The following is an 18,366-nucleotide window of genomic DNA, read 5'->3' as shown; positions in this document are numbered from 1 at the left end:
CGAATCAGCTGACAGGGCGCCTGACCCACCTCCGCGCTCGGACGCAGGTCAACGGTATCAGCTCCGGCCCCACCGGCTGCCCGAAACCTCAACGTCTTACCCCAGGGGAAGCGTAGTTCTTGCTCACAAAATCCACAACGGCTGTTCTTTCCTGGCAAGCCCCTTCCAGAACCCTCCCCGCCTCCCCGCCCCCACGCCCAGGCTGGACGTTCTCTGAGTGTTCCCCAGAAAGAAGTGGGCGGGCGTCGGGGTCGGGGCGCACCGGGGCTCGGGGAGGACGCAGAGTCCACGGCCTGGTCCAGCCGAGCACGGTCTCAGGACGCGGCCCACGGTTTACGGGGCAGGAGGCCTGCCGCTTGGGCCTCGCTTGCAGGAAGGCGGAGTCAGGGCCGAGAACGGGGTTTGCTTTTAGCTCCTTCGTCGGAACAAAATGTGGGAAAGGGAACAGGACACAAGTCCGGTGTCCGTGCGTGTGCGCTCTGGGTCAAAAGGCGCCCAGAGCCCAGCCTTCGTCCCCTCTGCTGCCGCCCTGGGCTGGGCCGCCGTCACCTCTCTCCTGGGCATCTGCCACCCCCTCGGGGCCGGTGCCCCCCGTCGCTGCCCCGACGCAGCAGCCGGGGACGCGTTCTAAGTCCCAGAAGAGCACGCCAGCCCCTGAGCCGGCTGCCGGGCGACGGCTGCCTTCCTGGGCCCTGGGTGTCCCCCCCGGCCCTGCGTCTCCCGCCTCGGTGCCCCCCTCCCTCGGGCGGACACCCCTGCCCTGGGGCCTGACTGACCACAGCCCTCTCCTTGCTGTCGGCCTGGCCGCCCCCTCACCGTCTGCCCTCGTGTCCCCAGGTCGTCTTCTCCACAAGGAGGGTCCGGCCGCCCCACTGAAACATGGCGGCCGCCGACCAGGGCACCGTCAGCCTCGCCCCCCTGCCTACAGCCGCTATCATCGCCCAGAGCAACACGCCATTGGTCCAAAACCGTGACACGGAAAATTCCAGAAACAAGCGGTTCTGCGGGCCGCGCTTCAGCACGTCACGTGGCCGTTGCGTTGTGTTACCTCACTTCTCCCCGAGGGGCCGAGCCCAGCACCCACCCGACAAGGGGAGACGCTGCCACAGGGCAAGGCCACGTGTCCACAACTCATCCACGGTGTGTCGTTACGATTGTCCTGTTTCATCCTTAGTCACCATTGTCCCTCTCCTACGGCGCCCGGCTTACGAACCTAACGTCATCGCAGGTGTGTGCGCAGAGGAAAACACACAGTATCTATGGGGCTCGGGCGTCCAGCGGGGGCCGTGGGGTGTGTCCCCGTGGGCGTGGACACTGGGATCGCATGCGGCGGTCACCAACGTGCTGGCGCAGGTAACGGCGACCCACCTTTTCCTTCCGTGGGGGAGCCTTGCTGTACCCAAGCACCCCCTCTTGTCGGTCCTGTCCGTGATCTCCGATGCTTTTCATCACTGCGCATCGTGACAGATGGAAAATCCTCAACTCAGACCTCTGTGCGTCCCCGGTGGGTTCCTCGGGAAACACTGCTGCGTGTAAAGGTACCGGGAGAAAAGCCGTGGAAAGGGTCAGCACTCTCCCTCTCTCTTTCTCTCTCTCACACACACACACACGCACACACACACACAGCCAGATGGGCTTAGGGACACGTTGCACGTTGAGTGTGAGGCCCACAAGGGCCAAAGCTCGCCAAACAGTGGGCGTGGACGGCTGGCTTTATGGCCCATGCAGTTAATGTTGTTAGTGTTGCTAATGGGATGCAGGGAACAGCTCTCGTGTGGGCGGGGTCGGAAGCGAGCCGCCCACCATCCCGCCATCCCCGGGGGCTTGTTTCCCGGGGGACGCGCCCACGTCCAGGGCTCGGCCGGCCTGCTGTGTGTGCGGGGTGGGGACTGAAGCCACGGGCGAAGGGAGGGGAGGAGGAGGAGGGGAACTGAGACTGCTGTGGGGGAGGCGTGTGCTGACGTTCTCACCCCCAGGGCCTCAGGATGTGACCTTCTTCGAAAACGGGGTCACGGCAGGCGTAACCGGATCAGGTGAGGTCAGACCGCAGCAGGGGGCCCTGCATCCCATGTCACTGGACCCCCAATCCAACACCAGGAGCCGGCAGCCACCCAGGAAGAAGCCACGTGGAGACACAGGCAGAGACTGGAGTGGGGTGGCTAAGAGTTGAGAAGTACCCCCCCCCGAGAGGCGGGAAGAGGCGAGGAGGGACCCCCCACGAGGTTCAGGGCAGCGGGGCCGGCCGACACCTTGCCTCCGGGCCCCAGCCTCGGGAACTGGGAGCGGAGCCGTCTCTGCCGCCGTGTCTGGGAGTCAGTGACGGAGCCGGGCACACACACAGGTCCCTGGCCACGTGCCCCGCCCACCACCCGGTGCCCTGGGGGCGCCCGTCTCCTGGCCCCTCTACGGCCTGTCTTTGCTCCGCTGGGTGAACCCGGCCTGGACACCCCGCCTGAGGGGGGCAGAAGGCGGGTTTGTGAGGAGGGGGGCCGTTCTCACAGGGCTGGGGACTTTGGGGGCCGCTGGTGAGAACGTCACAGCACACACACGTCCCGCCCAGGGTGTGTGTCCCCTCCCAGGGAAGTCGTGGCGTCACTGGGCTCTCTGGGGGTGCCCTGGGCTGGTCACACGCTAAAAAGGGGGCCCTCCAAAGGTAAGGAGGGGTTGGCATTACCGAGAGGACAGCGGTGGTCCGGGGACCCCCGACTGTGGAAACTTCTAGGGAGCCCCCCGAGCCTGGGTTCCCCTGAAGCCGCCCTGGGGTGCAACCGGGGTCTCTCGGTCCTCACGAGGCGCCGTAGTCCTGGGCGGTGGGGTCCCGGGGGGTCCTGACCCCTCCCCACGGCTGCTGCGACTCCCCCCTCCCTGCATGGGTCGGCGTGCTCGGGCTCTCTCCCCTGTCGCCTGGGGCAGAAAGCCCTGTTTTCCGGCACACCTGGGCAGGTGCCCCCACCACGGGTGCAGGGTGACACCCGAGACACAGCCCTCCCGGGCGGGGCGGAACTGCCCCCTCCCCTCCTCTCCTGGCTCTGGGCCCTCCTGCCTCCCTCCCGCTCCCCCCTCACTAGATTCCCGGACTGAGTCCTCCCCCATCACGCACGGGACAGTCCTGCCTGCGCCCGAGGTCCCCGGGGCCCGTCGGAGCAGGGGTGTCCCATGCGACAGACCCAGGGCCCCGCCGAAGCGGGGTTCGGGGACCCCCTGAAGACGAGCTCGTGTGGTTTGGGTTGTTCCTGAAGGCAGGAGGCGAGGTCTCCACGGGGGAAGCGGGAAGACGCTTCCCTTTGTCTCTGAGACTCCGGAAAAGGTATGGGGTCTCCCCGGGCCACCTGCAGGTCTCCCCTCAGCCACGCTGCGGGGAGCACGCTGCACCCCGGGAAACCACCCTTTACGGATGCAGAGAGGGAGGCCAGGGCGCTGGGGCAGGACCAAAGGTTAGAGAGCGAGCGGGGTGAAAGGCAGCCCCGTCCTTAAGACCAGAAAGACCCCCGGGGTCCTCAGCCGGGACCGCGGCCCTCCGGGTGGCCGTGGCCATGGCATGGCGGGCATCTTCCCCTGGAGCCCCGGAGCCCCTCCGCTGGAGGCAGGAGGCTGGTGCCCAGGACCAGCCCCCCCTCCCCAGCCCGGGGGTCCTCTGGACCACAAGACGCCAGAAACACCAAACCCAAGACACTTTCCATATACTTTATTAAAAAGTTTCTTTGTATAAATTTCCTAAAAATTTTAAAATTAAAATTAGTTCCCCCCACCCCCCCACAAAAAAAACCCCACACATTAAAGGAATGCCAAAAATACTCTCTCTCATGACTTTCTGTTCACTTTGATCTAAGCACTGGTCCCGGGGCGGCGTGCAGAGATGGCGAGATCCTGGGCCAGAGGCTGTGGGCAAAGAGCCTTCTCTGGCCATCTAGCCCGGGACACCGGGGGCAACGCGGGGAAGCCGGGGCCCGCGTGTGGTCGCCGTCGCGGGGTCTCCATCCGAAGCCGAGCTTAAACTGAGAGGGGAGGAGGAAGGAAGCGAGAGTAGAAGCGTAGCCGTGGTGGGGGGTGAGGGGCGGGGGTTCCCTCCCAGACCCCACGTTTGCCCGGAACAGGCGCGGCGTGGAGCCCGGGGGGAGTGCGAGGTGACGGCAGGTCGGCGGCAGCGCCGGCGGTGCGTGGCTGCCGCACGGCGTCCGCAGCCCAGGACCTGACTGCCGGAGACCGCGGGTGCGGGGGCCAGGCACCCCGCTAGCACCATGTGGACGGGTCGTGCGGCAGGCGGCCCCTCCCCAGTCTGAGTGTAGATCAAAGCAGGAGGCGGTGCGGCGCCAGGGAGCTGCACCCGGAGGTTCTGCAAGGACGGCCCGGAGACGGCTGGCTCCTGCTTCGAGAGGTGTGCGTCCCCGGCCGGCGGCCCTAGGTCCCCAGGGCAGCGACGACGCCCGGTTTCACGTGCACTGAGTGCCGGAGGAGGGGCAGAGAGAGGGCAGAGAAAGAGAAGGCAGGTCACTGACCGGGACGGGCGCCGTGCTTCTCGGGCAATGACCCCGTGGCCTCCCGTTCCCCCCCACCCCCGGCCGCCTCTCCCTGTCCAGCCCAGAACCTTCGCCGGTTCCCCCACGCTTCTGGGCCTCGGGGGGCAGAGGGGGAGGGGCGCTCCCCTGCAGTCTGAGCCTGTCCCCCTGCACCCCAGCGGACCCTGGTGCAGACAGAGCTCTCCGGCCCCGCGAGGGCCCAGCCTGTGGGGGAGCTGGCGCATTTTAGGGCCAACATACAGAGCTGCCCAACATGCAGAGATGCTGCGTGGACCCAGTAGCAGCACGGACCGCTGAGAGGGAGCAAGGGTGTTTACAGGTGATCGGCAGGGTCAGTTATCTTTGGGGTCACCCACGATCGCCCGTCATTTCCCCGAGGACCCCGCTGGTTAACAGAGTCGTGCGAATAGCAGGGATCTATGTCCCTCAGCAGTGAGGACCCCTCCGCCCCGTGTTTCTTCACCGGCAACAGTTCAAGGATATGAGTATGTTCCTAAGGAACAACTCTCACGCAGGCAATTCCTCTCAGGGGCTTTATCTGGATGTCTTCCTCACCCGAAGACGCAGTGTATTTCTTTTCTGGCTCACATCTACTGTGACCTAAAGATACTTTTACTCCAAGTATCTTAAAAGGGTGAGTTACGGACCTGGGTCACTCACCCCACCGGGCCGACCGAGGCCACACACACCGCGAAGGAGCGTCGCTTACCGGGCGCGCAGACGCGCTCGCAGTCCGCCTGGGAGTGGAACCTGTTCTCGTTGCCGCCGCAGCCGCCGTACCAGAAGCGGGCGCAGCTGCCGGTCTCCGCGTCGTAGTACCACTTGAGCACGAACTTCCGGCAGGTGCCCTCCTCCCTGGGCAGCTTGCAGATGTCTGCTGGGGCGACACGGACACCCGCCCGTTAGAGCCCGCCGCAGAGCCCCCTGGTCCCCCGGTCCCCGGCGCCGGCCCGAGTGGCTGGGGGGCCGGTTGCAGGCTGGCAGGGGCGAAAGAGAAGAGTGAGGACCCTGCACCCCCCACCCACGCCGCAAACGGGCGTCATGGCCGCCCGGGGCCCCGGGAGCACCAGCACCACCGGACGGCGAGAGGCGGGGTGCTGTGCCCCCCAACCCCAGCGTCGGCGCTGGTTCCTCACAGGAAACTGAACGTGAAGTCGACGGCGTCTCCCTTCCCAGGCCCCGGGCCACCCGCGCTCCGGTCCCCTCACTGCCCGGTCCCCGGAGGAGACACCGAGTTTCAGAGCCGTGGACTGTTCTGCTCTGCGGCCAGACAGCCGCCCGTGCTGTCAGAGCCGAGCTCAGAGGTAAGGCCGCACGTCTCACCGGGAGCCGACTGCATTGACAACGAAAGTTCAAGTGGGAAAAAACCCTTTGTGAGTGTGCGGTGTGCATGTGAGCCCGTGGGGGGGGGGTGCGTGTGTCTCTGTGTGTGGGCATGCGTGTGTGTGGGGGTGTGCACGTGTCTCCGTGTGGGCACACACACTCGTGTGTGCACAGGCGTGGAGCCAGTGCCTCCGTGACCCCCAGTCACCACCAGCGACACGGTGTGGAGCCCACAGCCGTGGGAACGGTGTGGGGCGCCGCGGCCCTGAGACGGAGACGCACGCTTGCCCCTGTCAAGGAAGCTTCGGTGGCAAACACGCGCTCCAGCTGCACACGCAGAGGGGTGTGTGCCCGGCGCCCGGGGGGTGGGGGAGGGCTGGCCGCTCACCCCAGGAAAACCCCTGTTCGCGGAGCTCCTGGCGAACGGCAGACGGCGCGGGGAGGGAGCAGCGTTCACGCCCGCCGCCATCGCGCCGTCTGGAAGGCGCAAACCTCCCTCCCGACAAGCCCCTGGCACGGGTGGTGCTGAGCGTGTTCCCGTGCTGGGCTCACGTGCCTGCGTCGCCGCCCCCACCACGCAGGGCTGACACCCCGGGGCCGCCACCCTCAGCTCGTGGGGTGCCCCAGCAGCGGTGGGGGTCAGCGGGTGCACTTCTGAGGGAGGCCAGCAGGGAGACCAGAGCCTGGGCCCGAGGGTGCACAGCCAGAGCGCGGGGCCGCCTGGCGCGCCAGACCCCGCGGTGCACAGGGCGGGGGCCCAGACTGGTCTCGAAACCCTCGCTGGCCAGGGTGGGGCCGCCGCCGCCCCAGCGCGAAGGCAGCAGCCCCAACACAGGCAGGAAAAAATGACGACAATTCACGAAAACAACGTCTTCCTCTCAAACGTGCCGGCAACTGCAGGGAAAAGCCTGGAACGTCGCAGGGGGACAGAGCGAGGCAAGAGGACTCAGCCACCCGCCCGCACCCCTTGTTCGGGTGCCGCGGCTCCCTGTGAGTGCCAGGCCCCGGCCGAAGGGCTGCCTCAGCCCCTCCCCTCCTTTCTCCCCCCCAACGGCCGTGTCTGTCCGATTCCTTTGTCGGGCGCTCTCGGTCCCGGCTGTCTGTGTTTGGCTATTGCCTCTGCTCCCGGTGCCTCCTGCGGCGACAGGAACTCTCCCCGGGCCCAAGGGGGCCCCAGGACACCAGCCTGGAGGAAGCCTGCCCCGCAACGCCCAGCGCCGAGCTGGCGTTCCTGCGGGTGACACCCTTTGTGTCCGCGAGAGTGTCCGCGAGCGCCCGTCTGGTTTACCCGTGGGACGTAAGGGCGTCACTGCTGTGGACACACGGACGTTCGGGAAATAAGAGCGAGCTGTCCGTGAGGGCCCCGCCCTCTCCCGAGACAGCCACCGGGGGCGCTCCATGTTTAAAGCAGGGGAACGGGGGGTTCCATGTTCTTGAGAAGCCTCGTCAGCGTGACCCCTGACACGCTGCCCGTGGGCCGGCCCCGCCCCAGCCGGGTCTACCAAGGCCGGCACAGCCGTTGTAGGGACGGGACACACAGGACAGCGCCCGGCTGTCCAGAGAGGGACGCCGGCCAGCCCTCACGGAGCCCCTCCCTGGCGCGGTCCGTGGACACGACGGCGGCCCTGCCTCCCTCCCACGGGAGTCGCCCCACGGGCAGGGCCCTGGAGGAGCCCGCGGCCCTCGCTCTGACCCGTGCAGCACGTCCGGCTGCGCGTCCACCCGCCCCCTCCGCCGTGCACTGAGAACCCAGCGGGAGCCGCAAAGACCATGCGGGGGAGGGGGGCTGTCGACGACCTTGACCGGCAAAGTGAGTTTCCCTTCAGAGGAAACCCCTGCGGGGCGGCCTGAGTCGGATCCGCCCTCAGGCGGAGCGGGGAGGGGCGGGTCGCTGGGCCGCAGTGAGCATCCACGCTCTCGAGGTCGTGGGGGCGACAGGAACGGCCCAGGGAACCCTGTCCGGGAGCCCTGCAGGGTCTCCGGAGCCGAGGAGCAACCTGGGACGCCCCAGAACGGCCACCTCGGGGTGGGGGGCCCCCAGGAACCTGTGTGCATGCATGCACCCACGTTTCCTGTTCATGGAGCAAACCCAAAGGGTGGTGAACACTGCTCCCCAGGGGCCGCCCGCGCCGTGGCCACGGGAGCCGCCGCCCCTCACACTCTCCCGGCGTCCCGAGCTCCGCACGACCAAGAGCTTTCAGTCTGTGGCCGGAAACAGACATCCCTCTCGGAAACAAGAAGCGCATTGGACTGGAAAATCAGGCCGTTTTTGGAGTTGGGGATTTCTCACGGTGTCTGCGAGCAGCGTTGTCAGAGGCTCCTCCCGCGTGGACACCGTCCAGGGCAGCAAGTGGTCGGGCTGCCGCTGCCCCCTCCAGCCACACGGGGCGGGGCGGCGGAGAGGGTTTGCGCCCAGACCGCGGAGACGTGCGGAGGCCCTGCCGAGAGGCTCGGCCCGTGGGCTCGCACAGGGGCCGGCTGGCGGCCTCCGGGCCACGCAGCGGGTCGGCGGGGGCCGGAGCTCCAGCCCCGGAAGCAGGGACAGTTGGTGTGAGTGAGAAAACGTCCCTGCGTGTACAGTGTCAGCACTCTCGGGCTCCAAGGATGCCGTCACTGCGGGCTTCAGAGGTCACTCGGTCCGTGGATAAGGTGTTCCCTCTTCGGCTTCAGAAATACAGGCACCCTCCCAGAGGCGCACCCCCTGGGGGAAACATCTAAGACACTTCCAGCCCTGAAGGAGGGGAGGAAGCTGGGAGGGAGGGGCAAGACAAGCCTTCATCTCCTAACTCTGTTCACCCGTGTTCAATTGTAAATATTGTAAAGTGAACGCCTCACTGATTTCAACCGGAAGAGCTCCCACAAATGGCAGGAGGGGGCCCCTGCTCCGGCGGGTGCTCGTGAGCACACGCATGGTGAGCTCTTCTGCAGGCAGAGCGCTGTTCCGTGGCCGCGTGGGTGTAGGCGCCGGGGCCCTGGCTCCGGCCAGACAGGGGCCCTGGTCTGCACGCTGGCCGGAGTCACCAGGCGGGCAACGCACCCCCCCGTGAGGTAGTGACGACACCGCAGTCCTGGGTCTGAGGGCCACGCGCTCACCGGAAGGAAGGACGAGATTTCGATGCACCCGAACCAACCCCCGGAGCTTTGACAGGCCCGCGAGCCCCAACCTCAAAACTCTCTGCTCTCTGTCACGTGCAGAGAGCAGGCCGAAGCGACAAAGGTCTGGATTGAAGACACCTCCCCCCCTTCTGAATCTGTGACTCGTCCTTAAAAGAAAAAAAAAAAAGCCCAGCCCAGCCAGATTCTTGGTTCAAGACTGTGCTGTTTATGCTAGCTAAACGCTGTTTACACGTCCGCGTCCCTGCGGACCACACGCGGGAGACGCCGCCACACGGGCGGCGGCTGTCGTGAGGGACGCCGGGCAGACGCAGACGTAGACATGGGTCTGGACGTGGCTCGCAGATGCAGACAGACGGACGCACGACGCGCGCGTGGACAGAGGGGAAGCCCGCGGATGGGACGTTCTAGTGATGCAGGAGAGCCCGGGGGAAACAGCTAACGGAACGGAGGGGCCTCCCCTCCCAGGTGCGGGGCCGGAAACCGCCCGAGATTCTCTAAGCCCAGACAGACAGGGCGCCGGCTCGACAGCATCGGTGCAACGGAGAAGCAAAGTAACAAACATCTCAGAGACTCACGGTGCAGAGAGCAAACTGTGGAAGCCTCACGGGCAACTCAGAAAACAAGGGGTGGCCGCCACTGCGTTGCACTCGGCACCCACGGGAGCCGCGCAGGCAGCAGCGGGCACCCTTCCTCCCAACCGCTCGCAGAAAGAATCACTGAGGAAGCCACACCCCCCTCCTGCCAGTGGCCAACACCCCCGGAGCCAATGGACTGTCCCCGCACTCAGGGGACACCTTTCGCTGGGGGGTCTATAGAACAATGATACCTCTCAACGCCCACGGAATTTGGATTTTGGATATTAGCGCGCACGTCTTTTGCAGGACACGCTTCAGCAAAGCACATCGACGACCATTGCAAACACTAGCTCCCAGCGGGTGAGCGGCCCCAGCTCACACCCCGCTGGACGGGGGGGGGGGTTACGGCGGTCCCTGCAGGAGCACTCCCACGGGTCCCTGGTCAGAGAGGAGCCGCACACACGCGGGGCTCCAGCCCACAGGGTGGTGTGGCAGACCAAGCCACGGGTGCGCCCGGAGAACCGGGGCCAGGACACGCCTGCCGTGGGCTGCTCCCAGACCCTCGTGCCTGCCCTGGGTCCCCGTCTGGGTCGTCGCGTGTCCTCCGCAGGGGTTTGTGTTGCACTGGATCTCTGCGTGGGTGGCGCCCCAGGCTCCGCAGCGCCGCAGGCCACACACCCCCACACACACACTGGCCCCAGGGTGAGGAAAAGGGGCGGCGAGAGCAGGTCCCTGGCTGCGGCGCCCAGGAAGGGAGGCCGGCAGGTGGAGCCCCGAGGACGCAGGGGAGACCTTGCCCGGCCGGACCGTGCACAGAGCGGCTGGAACGACCCCGCAGAGGCCCGCCCGGCCAGAGGGTCAGGGCCTCGGGCCTCAGCCCACGGCCCACGGCCCACGGCCCACGGACGGGACTGCGAAGGCTCAGACGTGTGGGGGGTTGGGGGGCAGCGAGCACCGCCCCCGCCCTGGCGTTCTCACGACTCACCTCCTTCACTGCCGGCCAGCGGTTCCGTGCTCACCATGAGGTTCACGGTGGCGCTGGCGGCCGACCGGGCGGGCTGCGGCGGCGCAGGCTGCGTTTTCCCTGCAAGAGGAAAACACGGGCAGACGGTAGGTGATTCAGCGCCGGAAGGGCTGGGAACCTGCGGGACGAGGTGAGCTCGCCTCTCCGGGTCAGGTCTGGGGTCTGGGGGGGCGGGGCGGCGGGGACAAGGAAGCAGAGACCCGAGCGAGAGGCCTCTCCGTGCAGGCCCCACGCCTGCTGTCTGGGGGGTCAGCTGTCTCAGTGGGCAAGCGGAGCTAACCACCGGGCTCTGAACGGACCCTCTCGTCTTCCCCGCGGAGGCTCGCCTGTGTCTGGCCACGGAGCCAGGCCCCTGGGGCCGAGGGCTCTCACCCGCACAGACAGTGTGGGGAGGGGCGGGGATTTCCTCTACTCAGCTGGGTTCCGGGATCTGAACAGCACCGGCCCAGAGAGCCAAGAACGTGACCCTCCCCCGCCACATCCTGGGGAGGGGGGTTGAAAAGAATGGGGGTGCTCAGAAGCACTTGGAAAGGAGGTGGGGCACGTGAGCCCCTGAGCGGGGCTGGGGGGGAGGGGCGTGCAGGGCCAGGCCTTGGCGCCGCGGAGGAGCCGGGAGGACGCCCGAGGGCAGAGGGCAGAGCCTGAGCGCCGGGAGCTGGAGAGGGGAATTCTGGGGTGCTTTCTGTGCTGCCACGGGGCTCCCGTGGCCCCGGGGCGGCGAGACCTCGTGGGCACCTCAGGTACTCCCGAAGGAGCCAGTGAGTCTCGGCGGTGCTTTCGGTTCTCTGAAGGGGGGGGAGGGGCACACTCCTGACCCGTGGGCGGGGGAGGGGCTCCGGGGCGGGGGCAGCACCCAGGCCAGACGGAGCTGGTTTCCTCCACGAAGTGGCCCGGGACCCCCAAAGCAGGGCGGTGGTTCACAAGGACCCGTCTTCCGTTTCGTCCGTTTGTAAAGTCGGGTGCAACAGAAACACCTAGGGTTTTGTTTTGACCTCCTCATTTCAGCGCAGTCTCGGCGCGTGAGAGCCGTTCTCTCTGGCCCTGGCCAAACCGCTCTATGGGTTGGAGCATCGACCCGTAAACCAAAAGGTCACGGGTTCGATTCCCGGGTGGGGCATGTGCCTGGGTTGTGGGTTCGGTTGTTTTTCTCTCTCATCTCAGTGTTGCCCTCTCTCTCTCTCTCTTTCCCTCCCTTCCACTCTCTCTAAAATCAATAAGCATGTCCTTGGGTGAGAATCATAAATAATAACTATAATAATAATAAAAAGAATTGTTCTCTCTATGTCCTGCGGATATCCCACGGAGAAGTCAGGGCCGACTTGTCTCACACGGGCCGTGTACTCACTGGTACTGAAAGCTCCTCGGTAGACAGCCCGGACCTGAGACCTCAGGTAGCAGACCACCGTCACGTGGTACGTCTGTCCGGCGCGCAGGCCCCCGACCACGCGGTCCGTGGCCGTGAGGTTCTGCTTCAGCACCAGGGACTGGTCGTGGGCCGAGGTGATGGTGAGGTCGTAGAAGTAAGAGCTGGGCGGCTCCGGCCTCTCCCAATGGAGCCTGGCGCTGCTCTCGGTGACCTCAGACACCCGCAGCTCGCGGAGGGCCTTGGCTGCAACAGAGATCAGAGCACAGTGCGGGTTACAGCCCGAACCCCACGCGACCGAGACACGCAGGAGAGAGGGGAACGCCAAGAGGTGTGTGTGACCGGTGACAGAAAATCGGGGGGAGACAGGGAACCGACTTCTTGTTCGAGTTCCCGGGAAATGCTGGTCTTCTAGCCCACCGACGTGGCTGGAGTGTGAAATGAGTCCCAGCAATCAGAACCCCCGTCACTCACCCCCGAGGCTCACAGCTCCCTCCGCCCCCTGTTGGAAACCCCCCTTATTGAGGAGACACTTGGGAAATGCACAGGCCGCTGAGCTAGTCTGCAAGGGGGCATCCCATACAGAATGAGCCCCGTGACTCAGAACAGGGGTGCCAGACTCATGGTCACCGGGGGCCACATCAGCCTCTCGGCGGCCTTCAGGGGGCCAGATGTGACTTTAGGACTGCACACACGTCACTGCTCCTTAACGAGGGGCAAGGAGCTCAGTGCTGCCTCCGGATAGAAACAAGGTGCAGGGCCGGATAAAACAAGGCGGAGGGCTGGATTCCGCCCACAGGCCTTGTGTTGGCCCCCTGTGACTTAAAACAGATTAAGTCATGAAACTTCAGGGCATCGCGTGAAACCCTTCTAAGGGAATCTCCGCCTTCACCGCCCAGGACAGTTGGTGACACCCTGCAGGGTGTGCCAGCGCCTGCTTTGAGGGAGATCGACATCAAGGCACCCGGGTCTGCCTGAGCCCACCCAGCCCTGGGCCCCCACTCCGTCTGGAGCCCGCCTTCCCCACGGCCGGGGCTAGCGCGCAGACCAGTGCGTGGGGACTGGACGCCGGGCACCGCCGGAGCGGGCAGCGGGGGGCCTCTCTTCCCTGCGCGTCCAGCAGGACGAAGGCTGCGGTGACACAGCGCCAGGCGGACCAGACCGTCTGCTGTCCTGATCCGAGGGAGGCAGGCCGGGCTCCACAACCGGGGGCACGGCCCTCGGCCTGGGAGGCGATGACAAGGAGCCTTCTCTCTCCCTCTCCCTGCCTCCGGGGGCTGAAGCCCTGCTCCTACTCAGACCCCTACTTTGCCCCCAGACGCTCGGGCTCCAGGAGGGAAGGGTCGTGCCCGCTGTGGACGGGCACCCCCACGCGAACAGCAGGGTGTGGGGTTCGGCGGGGAGCAGGGCAGGAGGGAGCCCTTTCCCCTGCCCTTCGCCAGGGGCCCATCGGCCTCACGCGGGGAAGAGGAAGACTGCTTCCTTCCTCACACAGAAAAAAATGCTACACTTGACAAGTCCCCGCTCTGAACGGCGCCTTTCAGATGTCCAAGCCACCCAGGGGTGTAGCCCTGGGTCAGCGCCCACCGCTGCTGCTTCGCAGACAGGCTCAGAGGGACGTACCCGGCCACAGCGAACAAGGACGTCACACGGCGGCAGCCCCGACCGCCGCTGTCTTACCCACGGGCTTGGTGGCGGCTGGTGCGGCTGCCTGGGACTTGGGGGCCTCGGGCTTGGTGGCCACTGGTCCGGCTGCCTGGGACTTGGGGGCCTCGGGCTTGGTGGCCACTGGTCCGGCTGCCGGGGACTTGGGGGCCTCGGGCTTGGTGGCCACTGGTCCAGCTGCCGGGGACTTGGGGGCCTCAGGCTTGGTGGCCACTGGTTTGGCTGGCGGGGTCTGGGGGGCCTCGGGCTTGGTGGCCACTGGTTTGGCTGGTGGGGTCTTGGGGGCCTCGGGCTTGGTGGCGACTGGTTTGGCAATGGTGGGGGGTCTTGCAGCCACTGGCTTCACTGCTGCCACCTGCTTCGCAGCCACAGTGGATCTGACCGTGGCCACCTTTGTGGCCTCGGGCTTGGCGTCAGCCAGCCTCCCAGCCTCGGGTCTGGAGGCGGCCGGCTTAGAGGCCGGCAGGTGCACCACAGCCACGGGTTTGGTGGTGCCGGTCGCCAGTTCCAGGGTGGCCTCTGGCTTGGTGGTGAACACTGGTTTGGACGCAGGACTTGAAGTAACATTATTCGGAGTGTTTCTGTGAAAACAAAGGGAGCACGGCTTCAACCCCTCTGCATCTGTGCCGGCCGTCTCCAACGGACAAACACGGGGCCTGCCGCACTTGCGGAACCTGCTGTCTCGGCAAAACGCCCGCGGCGGCCTCTCTGCGCCGCACACAGCACGGCGCGCACTGTACGGGCCCGCGCCGCGGACCGCACGCACAGTGACCGGGGCACTGGAAATGAGGCTGACGTCACTCTCTAGGTAAGTGCATCGGACGTCTCTCTTCAATTTAAAGCAGAGAGCAGGCAGAGACAGTGAGTGTTGAGATGGTGAGGACTGTTCTCACTGTGACCGTAATGCTCAGTGAAGGACCACTCTCGCCATAAGCCAGTGCCCGGGCGGCGACGCGCCGTGTCGGGCTGTGGAGGGGTGACATCAGCCCGCCCTCTCACCCCCGGGGCTCCCCGTGTGTTTTGGTCTGCGTTAGGTTTTGTTCTAGGGGTTATTTCCTATAGTCTCTAGACAGCGGCACGGACGCCCCCTCGCTCAGCTCCTGCCCCCACACGCACGTGCACCGCTGTGCGGCTGCATCACGCCACATGTCACACACAGTATACGTTCAAGCCGCTGTGCTACAAGTTCAAATACGAGGTGTGCTCCCTCTGCTTTCCTAGATCAGGTGGCGCCAACTCTGGGGAAGGTTCTAGAGGGATTCCAAAGAGAACTCGAGGCGAGAGAAGGGAAGCGGTGGACTGAGATCCACCGGGCCAGCGTCCCAGCGCCGGAAAAGGGCCACGCTGCCTTGGTGACGGTCCTCAGCCGGCCAGGCTGAGATGTGAAGCGTCACCCCTGGGGACAGAGGCTGGCACTGAAGGATTTTGGGGGGATGGAGACGAAGGGGTGTAGGCAGAAGAGGTGGGCTCCTGCCCTGACCCTGGAGGTTGGCCAGGAACATGCCGAACGCCCACTGGTCAAGGATAATTCAGACCCACGCTTTGTCCGGGGGCCGCAGGCAGGCTCCCACCTCCCCCAAGAGTGGCACACAGTACAGGGCCTGCGCTCGGGTCCTGCCACCGCGTCCCCCTGGCCTGGCCACACTGCCCTCCTGTCTGCCCCCAGGTGCCGCTGGGCCCACGGTCCCTGAGCAGGGGCCAGGCGGCCAGCACCGCTGCGGGCGCCGCGGCCCCTCCCTCTCACGGGCCCCCCTCGCAGGACAGACATGGGGCCTTGTGTTCTCCCACCGCCAGCTGTGCGGTGACAGCACCACTTATTTTAGGGAGACGTGGAGCCCATTTTTTGCTGAACGCGTCCAATCCTTCTAAGTGAAATCACTTCACCCCCGAGATGGCAGACCGCCTGGACGCAGGGCCCCGGCCACCCACCCTCTCTGTCCCTGCGCCCTGCATGAGACGCGACAGGTTCGCCACCCACCGTGCGGCTCCGCACCCTGGAATCCATCTAGGCTGGCCTGGGGACTCGCTTTGACGGACAGGACAGGGCAGAGGTCACAGAGCGCTGGCCCTGGTCTAGGCCCCAGGAGGCCTTGCACCCACCACCTGCCTCGTCCCGGGGAGCCCTGCCTCGTCCCGGGGAGCCCTGCCCCGTCGCCTGGGGTGCAGCCAGGCTTGCCGACTGGAGGGTGAGGGACCACGTGGGGCAGAGATGAGCTGCGCGCTGAGACCACCTGGACCACCAGCCCACGGCGGACGAGCAGCCGGCCTCCAACACTGGCCTCCAACACAGAGCCGTGCCCAGCGGGGGCCGGAGACCTGACCGGCGGAGCCTGAGCACCAGAGCCGACCCGCAGAACCGCAGAGCCGCGGACTGAATGAGCAGCTGTGCTAAGCACTGCGTTCGGGGCCGTCTGTGACGCTGCGGGAACTTAGCAGATCCGACAGACCCTTCCACAAGAACCTCTCCCGAGACCCCGGGGAGGTCAGGTGCTCTGCAGCTCCGGTCCGCGCCCCACAGGGTCAGGCCCTGGGGCTCCTCTGCGCCCCCGCCCGCCCTAGAATCCGTGGGGCGGTCGATGCAATCACTTACACTCGTCTGTGACCAAATTTCATGGGATTCTTCGCCGGCTGGTCCCCTTGGAACCAGTCACACTGTTTCTTGACATCTGGGGACAGGTAAAAGGCGTTTTCGCCTAGGAAGAAATAGAAAAAAGAAAACATGTATTTTTTTAAATGTATGGGAATCCCTTGCAAATTAAAATTAATCTGCTAATGAATTAAATGAACCGCACAGTAGGTAGTCCATAAATATTTGTTAAGTAATTCACTCTCGCACACAAGCTCAGCCTAGCCGTGTTAAACATTTAGTACCGGATCTGTGAAGCATCTTGAGCCAAGACCTTCTGTTTGGCAATATTTCGGTTAGAGAGAAGGTTTACTCAGTGTGGGCGGGAAGACGGGCGTAGGAGAGAACTCAGGTGCACAGTTTCACACGGTCCGAGCCCTTGAACACCAGCTACCGTCGAACTACCTTCGATGTGTTCTCAGCGCTGCGATTAACAAGGCTCTGTTGACCCAGGTCTTCTGACGGCCGGGACGGCGGCCCCTGGGTCAGCCCGCTGCCTGACCTTTGTTCCCCGTTCCCTTCCCTGCAACTTCCAGGGCCCAGGCTTCCCGGCGGGAATGCTGTTGGCACGGCCCTGACCGTGCCCTTGAGTGAGAACCTCCCCGGGTGTGCAGGCTTATCCGCGCTCCCTACGTCCCTCCCGTTTGTGAGGGGCCCTCCCCGTGACGACTCCAGCCTGGGGACAGGTTGGCGAATGACACAGTTCCTCCAGGACCACACAGCCCACCGGGCCCACAGACCCACAGATGGACGAGCCACGGGCCCCGTAACAGGTGCGGTGAGTGTGGCATCCGGATTAACGGCAAGCCAGCGGGGAGCCATCGGAACGGGGAGCGTCCGGGGTGGGCAGGGGCGACGGCAGGAGGGTGTGGAAGACGCATGTGGGTTTGCTGCCAGAGCAGAATTGTGGGGCGAGCCGGGGAGCCACGCCAGCAAAGACCCGGAGGTCTCCAGGTGCGTGGGGGTTGGCGGCTGAGCTCAGATCCACGCAACTCCTTCCGGAAGCTTCCCCAGTGCCCCGTCAGGATACACTGCTCTGTGACCTGCCAGCGTACTACCTCGTGCATGACCCATCTGCCCGCCAAGACTGTCCATTCTCGGGGTCCCCGTCTACGTGCCGGGCGGAGCCCAGTCGAACTTGGTTGAGGGAGCGAGGGAACAGGACAGGGCCCCTGCCTGCCTCCACGGCCGCCCCTGGCGCTGAAACCGTGGCCGGGGCCTGGCGGGTGTCGACACCCCCCTGTTCGATGAGTGAACAAGTCAGCGTCTGCACACCAGTCACCTTCCCCACACGCACGCCCCTCCCCGCCCCCAAGACCCCAAGGGCGTGGGCTGGCGGGAGGCCGGTGGGGAGCCCCGGGCCCGGCGCGGACTCACTGCTGACGAAGGAGGGCAGCAGCCTGCCGAAGCGGAGCAGGGGCTCCTCGCCCAGCTCGGCGGGCTGGTCCACCAGCTTGAAGAAGACGTCGTTGGGCTCGCTGGCGAAGCCGTACAGCTCCTTGACGTTGACCTTCCTGCCGATGCCCAGGACCACGAAGAAGTAGCCCTTGCACTTGGCCTGCAGGACGGCCGCCTGGACCTCCTGCAGCTCCTGCCCCCGCACCTCGCCCGTCAGCAGCAGCACCAGGACCTTCAGGTCCCGCGGGTTGGGCGCTCGCTCGAACACGTGCTCCACGGTGTAGTCGATGGCGCGGCCCAGGGCCTGGGTCCCCTGCAGCAGCACCATCCTGGCGCCCAGGGCGTCCAGCAGCTGGTCCTTGGAGCCGTAGTCAGTCAGGGAGACCTCCACCTTCACGGGCGCCGCGCTGGCATTGCCCACGGCCTCCGGCACCCCGTGCTGCACCACGGCCGCCCTGGCAAAGTGCCGGGAGGCCTTGGGGTCGGGGCTCAGGTCCAGCTGCCTGACCAGGTGCCCGACGTACTTCTTCATCTCGTTGAACTGCAGCAGGGAGGTGGACTCGGAGCCGTCTAGGAGGAACGCCATGTCGATGTCCACGTCGCTGCCCGCCGCGCGCCTGTCCCTGAAGACTGGCTTCCAGCTGCCCAGGTCGCAGGACGGGTCGATGTTGCAGATGTCTAGGGGGAGAAGGGCAGCCCGTCCACACTCGGCTCCCGCGGCGAGACACACGCCTCGGTCCGCAGGAGCCCGGGGCCGC

At 65.7% G+C, this 18,366-nt stretch overlaps 1 protein-coding gene across 10 annotated transcripts in view; it reads right to left on the bottom strand.

Annotated features, from left to right (window-relative positions):
• Positions 1-3,705: 3,705 nt before the first annotated feature.
• Positions 3,706-18,366, bottom strand: part of COL6A3 (collagen type VI alpha 3 chain) — a 70,526-nt gene continuing 55,865 nt past the window's right edge. For 7 of the 10 annotated variants that reach the window (XM_045845610.1, XM_045845616.1, XM_045845612.1 and 4 more), the window contains 7 exons: positions 17,588-18,286; positions 16,175-16,277; positions 13,600-14,165; positions 11,902-12,165; positions 10,518-10,616; positions 5,227-5,394; positions 3,706-4,439 (listed from right to left, as the gene is read on the bottom strand). In XM_045845610.1, coding sequence (XP_045701566.1) covers positions 4,399-4,439; positions 5,227-5,394; positions 10,518-10,616; positions 11,902-12,165; positions 13,600-14,165; positions 16,175-16,277; positions 17,588-18,286 — 1,940 coding nt within the window. In that variant the 3' untranslated portion in view covers positions 3,706-4,398. The remainder of the gene's footprint in view (positions 4,440-5,226; positions 5,395-10,517; positions 10,617-11,901; positions 12,166-13,599; positions 14,166-16,174; positions 16,278-17,587; positions 18,287-18,366) is intronic. The other 3 variants (XM_045845609.1, XM_045845618.1, XM_045845619.1) reach the window with 1 other exon arrangement.

This window comes from Phyllostomus hastatus, unplaced genomic scaffold (genome assembly GCF_019186645.2).
Source record: "Phyllostomus hastatus isolate PE091 unplaced genomic scaffold, TTU_PhHast_1.1 phas_contig_477, whole genome shotgun sequence".
In the NCBI taxonomy this organism is placed as follows: domain Eukaryota; kingdom Metazoa; phylum Chordata; class Mammalia; order Chiroptera; family Phyllostomidae; genus Phyllostomus; species Phyllostomus hastatus.
Note: the sequence above shows the minus strand (reverse complement) of the source record. Positions and strands in the feature narration are given on the sequence as shown.